At 37.9% G+C, this 11,731-nt stretch overlaps 3 protein-coding genes across 4 annotated transcripts; 2 read left to right on the top strand and 1 right to left on the bottom strand.

The window, feature by feature from the left end:
• Positions 1–1,095: 1,095 nt before the first annotated feature.
• Positions 1,096–1,952, top strand: LOC149635026 (uncharacterized). Its single transcript, XM_089850905.1, has 2 exons — positions 1,096–1,471; positions 1,540–1,952. The coding sequence occupies exons 1-2, from the start codon at positions 1,096–1,098 to the stop codon at positions 1,950–1,952; spliced, it is 789 nt and encodes a 262-aa protein (XP_089707031.1).
• A 1,590-nt stretch (positions 1,953–3,542) lies between these two features.
• Positions 3,543–5,381, top strand: LOC149635025 (uncharacterized). Its single transcript, XM_089850904.1, has 2 exons — positions 3,543–4,121; positions 4,218–5,381. The coding sequence occupies exons 1-2, from the start codon at positions 3,543–3,545 to the stop codon at positions 5,379–5,381; spliced, it is 1,743 nt and encodes a 580-aa protein (XP_089707030.1).
• Positions 5,382–9,998: 4,617 nt separating this feature from the next.
• On the bottom strand, positions 9,999–10,967 carry LOC149635024 (uncharacterized). 2 transcript variants are annotated; one of them, XM_089850886.1, is made up of 3 exons: positions 10,565–10,967; positions 10,414–10,489; positions 9,999–10,268 (listed from the first exon to the last, which is right to left on the bottom strand). In XM_089850886.1, exons 1-3 carry the CDS (start codon positions 10,646–10,648, stop codon positions 10,120–10,122), a joined length of 309 nt encoding a protein of 102 aa, XP_089707012.1. In that variant the 5' UTR covers positions 10,649–10,967; the 3' UTR covers positions 9,999–10,119. The 2 variants fall into 2 exon arrangements, with proteins under 2 accessions (XP_089707012.1, XP_089707010.1); XM_089850884.1 differs by having other exon boundaries at positions 10,414–10,967.
• Between the last annotated feature and the right edge of the window lie 764 nt (positions 10,968–11,731).

Here is an 11,731-nt window from a genome sequence, read left to right as displayed (position 1 = left end):
TTAAACTCAAATAAGAGCTAAACAGAAGTACTTTGCCTTCAAAAAACCTAAAATGACTCGTTTTTTAAAAAAATCCGGATAAATCCAATAAAATCCGGTTTAATCCAATAAAAAACACTGGTCTGGATTTTATTCAAATTATCCGGATTTTTGCCAACCCTTCAATATGAGCGGGCGACGCTGTTGCATACCAGCGCTTAGGAATCGTAATGTGACGTTTAGTCCATTTCCGAAAGACCCGTTACTACGAAGTAAATGGGTAGACGTTATTGAGCTTAATATCTCAGATTCTATCAACTTGTCTGATAAACGGCCATGAGTTACCCCTGTGAGAAAGAAGTTTGGCTTAAAACATCAAGCTATTTGTGGCTTTCATTTCAATAAGTCAGGCAGGAAGCTATACGATGATAAAATACCAAAGTATTTCCATCAACTTCATGACGCAGTTTTACCAGCTGTGTCACATGAAATTGAAATCGGGGAAGAAAGTCAAAACAGCCTAGTGATTCAAGTTGATTGTAGCCAAAAATTGGCCATGTGAAGAACCTGAGTGTTCCTCATCAAGTCTCAAACAAAACCCTCACTCAAATGGTATTTGTTTTCTCATTTTCCTTTATTTTGAAAGTTCTATTAAATAGAAGTATTTTAAATAATAGGCCACGACTATTCCCTTCAAGAGGATTCCATTTCTCTAGCTAAGGTTATTAGTAAACTACGTCAGGAAAATTTTAAATTGCAATGCAAGGTGGAGGAACAGATTTCAGAACTGTTTAACCTAAATTCCTTAGTGGCGAGTTTGAAACAGGAAAATGCTAAACTCAATGAAGATGTTTCAAAGCTAAAAGCTGATGTGTCAAAATTTGAAAATATGGAAATCCAAATTAATAACTTAAAAAAAGAAAATTTGTCTTTGGAAGAAACTATATCAGCTCTAACAACTAAAAACAAGGATTACAACGTCGAAGTAACTAATTTGCGAAAAGAAGTCAAAGAAAAGCAGTGTTTTTCATTAAAAAAAGGTTTCATCTTCACCATCGATGCTAAAGTTGTATACTGGTTGCGACTCCTTAGAAGTTTTTAAAGACTTATTTAACAATGCATTATGGTACAATGGGATACAAACGAAAGAATGAGAGACTTTCCAATAAGCGTCTTCGTGGTCGCCCTATGAGCTTATCGTTCCAGGATCAGTTGTTTTTAACACTTTGCCGTTTAAGAGTTGGTCGATTAGAGCAAGACCTTGCGTATCGGTTTCACGTTTCGGTTTCTACTGTGTCAAGTATTTGTTCTACTTGGTTTAACTTACTGGAAAAGCGCTTGACCGACTACAGATTTTGGCCTTCACGAAGCACTATAGATAAATATATGCCTACTGAGTTCATGGAAAATTCCCAAAAACACGTGTCATTATTGACGCGACCGAGTTATTTATCCAAAAACCAAGTGACTACAGCACCCAGAGTGATACGTGGTCATCATACAAGACTCATAATACAGCCAAAGTCCTTATTGGAAATGGATTTATTAGTTTTGTGACAGATTTGGTTCCTGGCCGAATGTCTGACGTGGAATTAACTCAACAAAGCGGAATACTTTCTCTTTTAGAGCCTGGAGATTCTGTAATGGCAGACAGAGAGTTTTTGGTAAAAGATTTGCTAAATAAACAAGGAGTGTCTTTAAATATACTACCCTTCTTGAACGGCAAAGTCCAACTAACTAAAGAGGAAGAGATTTACACAAGAGATATTGCGAGTGTGCGCATACACGTAGAAATAGTTATAAGGAGTGTTAAAGAATATAACATTTTGAGTACAATATTCCCAAATTCAATGACAACCCAGCTAAATAAAGTATGGAAAATTTGTACTTATTTAGTGAATTTTTGTAATGAGCCCCTGCTTGATAGAAAACCAGCCATACAAATGTCTGAGGCATCAGAGCTCCATCAGTAAAATAAAAATGAGTTTTATTTAAAAAGCATTTGTTGACTGACTTTTTTAAATATGAGATCAAATAAGATAAATTGCACAGTTTAAATAACTTAAATTCCACAGTTTAAAGTGAGATCACAATTTTTAGGCTTTTTCTTGTTGTTCTAAGTATTGCACTCCATACTCTACGTAGAACGTCAGAAGCTTAGGAACTATTTGTTTTTTAAAAAGTTGCTCATCAAAAACTATGCGTTCACAGAATGGCTTATTATCTCCACAATCTACTAAGAAATCACACCATTTCAAACCTGTTATACCCATTTGCGTTTGAACTTGATAATAGTCATTGTGGTTTTGATCCAAATGTAGCTCCCCATTTTCATTTTTCTTAAGAAACTTGCTGGTAGTTTCTTTGGTTTCGATAGCGTCCATTAGATTTAGACCTTTCTCTTTGCACTTGGCTAAGGTTTTTATTTCCAGGAGGCCGTAACCAACCTCTTTCTCAAAAACTAAACGATCGGGAGAAGCACCCAACATCGGCAAAGGGGGATTTACGCAAAGTCCAGTTGCAAAGGTGACCGTATCACAGCGAATAGCTTTATATTTTTCAGCAGCAAATATTTCATTTTTCAATTCTTCCTGTACATATTTATTTTTGGACAAATCAGTTCCTTTAAAAATAGTTTTAAGGAAAGATTCGTTAACTGCTTTCCGTCGTTTGCATATAGGGCCTGTGTTCCGTTCGGAAAAAATACTATTACATAAAAAACCATACCAATTTTGTAAACCTAGTTTAATTTCGTTTGTTAGTTTAAATTTTTAGAATTAATTTTTTTGTATGAACTATATATTCAGATAACTTAATATCAAAGTTTGTTTTTGGTTTGGAAGTCGCCGTTCGGGTACTTCGCTCAGTTTTATCATTAGTCAATAAAATTGTTTACGTTTACTTAAACAAGTTCGGTTTCTTGTCGTCAGACATCACCGTCGCGTACATGCCAATTATAACCTTTTACCGTATCAAGTCGTCCGCGCTAGTTGTCGGGTAGGCCTATTCGACTAGCTCACGAACATTTATGGTCCGTCGAGCTGGATCGTCAGAGTCGGCTTAATTACGTGGATAGCTGGTCGTTGGGTTGATCAACACTGCGGACGTTCACAATGCCTGTAACAGCTCTGGCGGAAGCCACTGCGGAACGGAATAAAGGCGAATTGGGTCTTAACAACATCAGCAACAGAGTTAAAAAACATGCCAAGACTCCTCTTAATCAACAGCAATTGGAATTTTTTCTGGAAGAAGTGGACAAGTCGTGGCAAGTCATAGATGAGGCGCATGTCAAGGTGGTCTCGTTGGACGCTGAAAATGCTAGCCTGCATGAACAGAAATGGGATGACTTATTCACGTTGTATACGAATTTGAAATGCGCATTTAAGTCTATGCGAGCCACTATGGTTCCAATCTCGACACGTCAGTTGTCTGTAGAATCACATTCGGAGATCAAGTTACCTAAAATCAACCTCCCAACGTTCGCGGGAGAAATACATAATTGGATATCGTTCCGGGACATGTACCTCACTGCCATCCACAACAATCAAGAATGATCAGATTCCATGAAATTTACCTATCTCAAGTCAAGTTTAACCGGAAACGCCGTAAATCTAATCAAATCACTCACCATTTCTGATGCCAATTACACCATTGCTTGGGATACGGTCACCAGGAGGTTCGCAAACAACAGAGAACTCTACTTTGCCATTATGAGACGATTCTTCTCGCTGCCTATGATACCAACAAGCAACTCAAATGCCTTACGATCGATCGTGGATGCGGCGATGGAATGTAACAGAGCTCTCGACACACTTCCGATAGCGAATAAATGGGATGCGGTTCTGGTGTTCCTTCTAACCCAGAAGTTAGATCCGTCTTCTAAGGAGCAATGGGAACTTAGTCTCAAGAACACAGAGATACCAAAGTCAAGCGATCTGCTGGAGTTTATTGAACAAAGAGCGCGCTCCTTGGCGGCATCATCATCCGGTCGCAATCCTCACGTCACGAGGAACCCAGTGACCTTGCACACCAGAACTGGAGCATCGTACTCAGATGGTAAATGTACGTTCTGTTCCGCCAATCATTTCAATTTCCGATGCCCAAGACTGTCCGCTATGAAGGTCCACGAAAGACGATCATTAGTACAGAAATCGAACCTTTGTTTCAACTGCCTTCTGTCAGGACATAGAGTGAAAGACTGTCCACTGGAAAAATACTGCAAGACCTGCGATTAAAAGCATCACTCCCTTCTTCACGTGGAAGATGAGAAACCAGATTCAAGTCAACCATCCAATACTAAAGATTCCGATAGACAACAAACAAGCCAGGCGCAGAATTTTCATGTCCAGGACGTCGCCTGTGCAAGGGATGATTCCATACTAGCTACAGCTGTAATCAAAGTAAAAACTGCGCAGGAGACAGCCCTTCAAGTTCGAGCTCTATTGGATGGCGGATCGACCGTATCATGCATCTCCGAAGCGTGCATGGCGAGACTGGGCCTCGCACGAAAGAAAGTCCAGACGGAAGTAGTAGGACTAGGTGCGACGCAACTCGGTCGAGCTAGAGGACTTACTCAGGTTCACTTCAAACCATTCTTCGAGGACGCAACTTCAGAAAGGTTTTGCGTCAACGCTTATGTATTGAAGAAAATCACATGTCAGCTGCCTTTACGAAAATATGATACAAGCAACTGGCCTCATCTCCGGAAGCTGCGACAAGCGGATCCCGAGTTTAACATCCCTGGTGACATTGATGTACTGTTGGGTGCTGACGTATTTTTCAAACTCCTTTTAAGTGGGAAACGAACCAAGGATGCCTTTTCTCCAGATGCGATCAATTCCAAGCTAGGATGGCTGGTTTCCGGGCCGACGAGCATTGAACAACCTAGAGTACATATACACCTTCATCATACTCTCACACTCGAAGAAACCCTGAATAAATTTTGGGCGATTGAACAAGTACCAAAGAAACAAATCATGACGCCGGAAGAAAAAGCTTGCGAGGAGGATTTTCTAAAGTCCCATTACCGAGATCCAGCCGGAAGATTCGTGGTACGCATATCAATGAAAGAGCCAACGATTCCTCTTGGATCTTCGCGCGAGTTAGCCCTGAGAAGATTCTACCAAATTGAAAGGAAGATCGACGCGCGCCCGGAGTTGAAAGCCTTATACGATGGATTCATGGAACAATACGAAGAGTTGGGACATATGTCGAAGATCTTACCAGAGAACCAAAAGAAGTCTTCAGCTGTTGCAAGTTGTTTCAATACGAAGTTTCAAATTTCTTACGTCGTCTTCAGTTCCAAATTTTTGCAAGGACGAATAGCTTCTTTGACCTTCTTGTCTTTTTTTCTGTATTTCGCTAGAGTTCCCAGGCATGTGCTTGATGAAGTCCAGCTCTGAAAATTTTGGGCTTGAAAGCTTTTTTTGGGTATTAGGTAGTCCCCACGCTCTGGATTTAGCTGTGCAGGAAATAGTATCAGGGACATAAACCCTTCCATCTCGCTTGCAATCGAGCAAGTACCACAAAGAGGCTCCAACGTGTTTGCAAACCCCCCCCCTTTCACCAGCTTTGCAACCACACCAAGAACTCTCGACTAGACCATTATCACAATTTAATTTGATGGCTATTTCATAGTGTGAATGCACAGTAAATGATGCTTCAACCTTGCCCTTGATAAAAACGTACGACGTTGCCGTTTGTTTGTTCTCCAAAGGTTTAAACACATCATTTTGGAAATGAGAACTTGCGCTTAAGAAAATCTCTGATACCTTTTCAACTTTAAACATCCTATAGCCCTGAGGAAGATGTTTCTAAGCTTTGGAATTATGGTGAAGTTTTAAAATAGTGCTTTCGTCAAATCTTCCTGGAAGCACTTTTAGAAGTTTGGTCCAGTTACCTTTCGGTAATGGTACAACTTTGTTTACTGCTTTTCTAGCGTTCTTGAGACTCTGCCTTATTAATAAAAAATAAAGCTAGGTTACATACTATTTTCCTCTAGTAAAACTATTTACGTTATAAAGATTTAATTAATTGAGTAACTTACTTTTTCATTTTCTTCGCAGCTTGTTGAGTGGCTTCCGCATCCATCCTTGACGTTTAAAAATTTCTATTTAGTAACGGTTTAAAAAAAGCGCCAAGCCTAACTTTCTCTCAATAATTCAGCGCCGGACGGCGCCCACTGACGTACCAGTTACGTTTTTCTGGTTGATATGCGCGTGCGCGGGACCTTTTAAACAAGCTGCCCCGGGCTCAGAAACTTTTTCGGAAAGGCCTATTGATAATGGAGAGAATTTCTAATAAAGGCTGTTTTCTTTACATTAATAATGGCTACTTGTTTCAATTGAATAAGAAAAAGGATAAAACTAATTACTATAAATGTAGAAATCCCTCCTGCAAGGTTCGAATAATAGGAGTGAATGGCGAAATAAAAGGTGCAGCCCCGTTAAATCACCCATCTCACGATGCTGATTCCAACATTATAGTAAAGATGCAAGCCAAAGCTGAAATGATAAAACAGGTAAATTCTCCAAGAAATAAACGAAAACAGGTTCGTGATATTTTCAGCGATGCGAACCAACAAACGAAGCGTCAAACGACTGCTAGCGGGAGCAGAGAGATTGAAACCCATGCTATTTTGCCGGAATTCAAGTCGGTGCGGTCAGTGCTATACAGACGTCGTTCAGCTCACTTACCTTCGAACCCATTACATCGCCGTGACATACATTTAGAAAGTGAATGGAAGACATTCGGAGAGTCTGGGGAAAGGTTCCTAGTTGCGGATAATGGTACAGATGACAAGATCCTGGTTTTTGCCTCTGAGAAATTTTTAAGAATTCTTTGTCAAGCGGACTGCTTATTCATGGATGGAACCCATTATGCCTGTCCAAGTCACTCTACGGTATCCATGCTTCCTACAACCAAGTTATGCTTCCTTTGGTTTATGCCCTTCTACCTGGACACACCAAAAACGTGTATAATCGACTATTTGATATTATATCACAAGAAACAACTAAACGTGGCCTTACATTCAACCCAAAGAAATTCCAGATAGACTTCGAAAGCGCCATGATTGGAAGTGTTACCGAAAAATTCGCCGGTGCTACTATCAAAGGTTGTTATTTCCATTTCACTCAGGCCGTGTGGCGAGCTATTAATTCTAAAGGCCTATCCACCCTTTACAAGAGCGATGAGGACGTACGAAGAATGGTAAAACGGTTGATGGCATTTGCACTAGTTCCACTAGACGACCAGGATGATCTCTGGCTACTTATGCAAAATGATTTTCCAACAAAGAAGCCGAACGTGGAAAGGTTCCTCAATTATTTCGTGGAAACGTGGTTGGATAGCAAACAGCATACCCGAAATATGTGGAATCACTTTTCCAATTTCCAATTAAGAACAAACAATCATCTGGAAGGATTTCATCACAAGCTTAATCAGAAATTCAACTCCAAGCCTTCGCTTTACCCATTTCTTCAAGCAATTCAGGATCTACAAGTTGAATATTATGGATGCAAATTGGATCGAGACGTAGGAAAGCCTTTAAAACCACCAATGAAAAAATATGCAGAATTCAATTTGAGATATTCAAATTCCATTATAATCTACAACGAATCCTTGAAAAACGCACATTTATCAAAAGTTGAAATCGCTCTGGCTCGCTCAGAACGTTTTACGGCGGAAAGGGCACGAGGCGAGGCTTGGCCCATTTTTGTACATGTAAATGTTTTTCGTAGGATCTCACTTCTTTTTGTAGAGCCTCTCGTTATACTTCGGTAGTTATATTAAAACAAGAACCTCTCGTTGTACTTCGTATGCCAATATAATTGTTAACGCTTGTCCATATTTACGCTGAATTACCCCTTTCGACCCCTAGAGAATATACATAAAAGATAGTACGCTATATCCTAAAATAAGAAAGTTGCATCAGTTACGACCTTTACGTCCTTTCAACAAGAACACACACTATTTCTAGTTTTAAATTAAAGAACTAAAGAACAATTTTATAAAAATTTCGAGATGTTTTAATTTTTCTGTGCTTTATATAATAAATGAAAACTAAATCCTGAATTTTAAGTTTCTATCTACCCTAGAAGTACCTTAGAATTTTGATGAGTGACAAAATAAGGTAGATTTCACCTTCGATATTCCGAAAAGTATAAAGGGTAGGATCTTGAAATTTGGAAACTATCGCTAGGATTGACAGTCCTTGCGGCAAGCAAAATTTCAGACTTTTACCTATACCCATCACGAAGTTACAGTGGTCTAAAAAGTGCCGTGAGTTCCTTCGAGAAAAGGATGTCAGTGCTCGATTTGGCGGGGAGCTGCCGTGCTCCCAGATTTACGCTTTTTCAAGAACAAATTAGATTTTCCGAATTTATTTTATGATATTAATTATTTTGAAGGGAATACGTGTTGAGACATAATATTGAATATGTGAAATATTCTACTGACTGTTTAAAAAGAGCAAGAACTCCTTAAATTTTGAAACGTTATTAAAATTAATGAAAGTAAAACGGAAATTAACGACTCCTTATCTCTATAGAATATCCATCCGCATTTGTAGTTGCCAGTGTAGAAGTAATTTTAGCGACGGCAATGTCAGTCGTTTAATAACCGTATTTTCGTCATTAACGCGATAACGTACATGAAGGAGGAATTTTATTAAACTTAATGTTGAAAAAGATGAAGCGCTACGCATTATGACCATGCTAAGACCATTAACAACCCCCGGGACTCGCATCGCAATAAGATCCTAGTATTGAAATTTCCGCCTCTAGAAGTTACGGCTGTTTTCGCGACAAGGGTATCACCAAGCGGCAACGGATAGAAACTTATAGGGTGTACAGAACTTCCGGTTCGGTATATCGCTTAAATAGAAGAAATAAGATCGTCTTCTTCTAAATTCGGAGGCCGAGGCCGCAACGGTTTAACTACAATAATGCCCAATGTACAGTTATGATAAATAGCAAAATAATATATCGCTAAATTTCAAAAACTTACACATTAACATTTTCATTCTCATCATCTTCGTCGTGATCCGCCATTTTTAAATAGCAAAGAGGAACCTGTAAACCGGAAATTCGGTACACCCTAAAAGTTTCCCCAAAAAACCGCAAGGGTCGCTAGGATCGCGCGTAACAGAAAACCACGAAAAGTAGAAAGCTTGCGTTGCGAGTTCCGGGGGAGGTTAATGGTCTTAGGACCATGTAACTTTAAAAATTATCTTGTTGAAAGTGACATTTTGATTTTCGAAACTTAATATTCTAGTTGAAATCCTAAATGGTCCACCACCATCTTTGTAATCACCTCGGAGACTATAGGACCGCTTATTATTTCTGTTATTTATTATCTTCGCTCATTTTCAAATGAATAGAGTTAAAATTTCTCTCCATAAAAAGAGTTTTAAACTTTTTTTAAAACGTTTTAAACAAATTGGTGTTTTTAATGGCTGTATAAAACAAGTTTTAAACCAAAGTTTAAAACAATTTGTTTAAAACTTGCAAACCCTGCTCATTGTATATTCTTTCTAATTCAAAGAAGTATAGAAAATTGGTTAAAAAACGTTATGAAAATGAATGAAAATAAAACGGAATTTAACGACTCCTTATCTCTATAGAGATATCTGCACTTGTTAAGACATAGTTATGAAAAATGTAATCAATAAAATATTTTCTTAAGTTGTAATTAATATTTAATAATCAGAGACATGTGTTTTGACTACGAGAATAGAAGTATTTATTATTATATAAATTGTAATAGTCAGATACATGCTTTTATATATAATCAGAAACATGCTTTTATATAAAATCAGATACATGCTTTTATATATAATCGGATACATGCTTTTATATATAATCAGGTACATGCTTTTATATATAATCAAATACATGCTTTTATATTAACTGTAATAATAATTTTAAAGGCAAGGCAATTTTTTAGCTGTCTCTAAGTTACCCACGCGATATAAGCTTCATTAGTTTGAAACTCTTTCAAACTAGCACGATCTCTTTTATTTTGGCTTGTGTAGGGTAGGGTTTTAATTTCGTAGATGGATTTTTCTCGAGTCTGTTTTTTTGACCAAGCCGCATCCTTAGGATTAAGTTTTCGGAACATTGATCCAGAAGACCATTACGTTTAAAAGATCCGTTGAATTCGACACGCCACGGGCTTATTCGGAACCATGGGTGTTAAAACTGGCATACTGGTCTTTCGAGAGAGAGAGACGATGGATAGAGAAACGACATCGCCTGTGTTAGACCCATTGTTGTACTGTTCAGTATGGGCTGTGGGGTAGCGAAATTAGAAGATAGGGTCGCAAAGATGTATTCTGGGATGAAGTAGAGTTATTAATAGATATATTCAGGGTAGAGGTAGGCCACGATGGACGAATCCAAGGAGAGGATGAAGGACTTAAAAGCGGTATTTTACTCGACACTGCGGGTGCTGGAAACGACGAGTTCGTTGTAGGTGGCAAGATTGAAACACTTGGTAGCTCTGCTACACTCTTTAAAGATAAAACCTTTTGTAGAGTTAAATGGTACTCCAATTTATCCTCGGCAAAACCAGGTTTTCTCAGTACCTCTTTAATGGCGTTGTCTAAACTGTTAACTTCCTTTTGATTGTCCATCAATAAAGCTGCTGGTACTAAAACGCACATTTTCATTAGCTAATAAAAGCCGAAGCTATTGTTGGTATAACCATTAAAAGCAACGCTGGCCAGAATCCTCTTACCTCTTTAATTAACACCTGTCGGCTCTTTTTATCACTTAAACCTCTCTTGGATAAATACCTTATAACGTTGAACTCATTTCTTAAAAGTCAGTTCAATGAAATACCGCCGTTCATCAAATTATGTTGATAGCTTAAATATCCATAACATATAAGACCAAAAACTAAATATGGAAGATGCCTGCCATTGGAAGATTACATTTTAGAATATTGACATCAATTTTTGGAGAACCCTCTAGTATAAGATTACGCTTAGACTGCACCACCTTTTCAACACTAGCTAGCAACCGATCAGAAAATAATTCATTTATAAAGAAGAATCTTAAATCGATAGGGTTCTCCAAAGCGTCAGAAGCTAGTGCGAATCTTATTAAATTATATTCTTCAGTATTTTGCGTTACATGACTTATGAGAGAATTCAAAATTTGGGAAAGTTGATCGTGAATATTTATTAATTCAAGTTCTTCTAAGTTACGGAATTTAACGTTATATTCGGTTATAACGTATTAATATTTTCTAGATATACGGTTTGATGTTTTATCTATCGTATAGCATAGCTCTAGTCGAAATTCAGTAGATGTATAGATTGCTTTGATATCATCGTTTGACGATGAGGTGATTCCTCAAATCAATTTATTTTGTCTCTCCGAAAGCAATTGAATACCAATTTTCCCATAAATTTAATGATCCAATGAAAAATATATAATACTCCCAAATCTTAAATATCTACTTGATAGTGTTATTATTTCGACATGCATGAACTTTATCTGTTAATACTGCGGTTTTATATATTTTATCCGTTAGATCTCGTCTTCTATTGAGGGTCTTGGAACGATGTTACGATTAATATCTTGCACGAGAAATCCATGTTCGATGAGCCGAACCTTTCCTGGTTACGTACATGAAGGAGGAATTTTATGAAACTTAATGTTGAAAAAGGTGAAACGCTCCGCATTATCACTGCGTAACTTTAAAAATCATCTTGTTGAAAGTGAAATTTTTGATTTTCGAAACTTAA

This window comes from Phalangium opilio, unplaced genomic scaffold (genome assembly GCF_054372755.1).
Source record: "Phalangium opilio isolate 3A_F unplaced genomic scaffold, DU_Popi_V2 ptg000095l_1, whole genome shotgun sequence".
NCBI lineage: Eukaryota > Metazoa > Arthropoda > Arachnida > Opiliones > Phalangiidae > Phalangium > Phalangium opilio.
The sequence above is the reverse complement of the archived record's forward strand: the minus strand, read 5'-3'. Positions and strand labels throughout refer to the sequence as shown.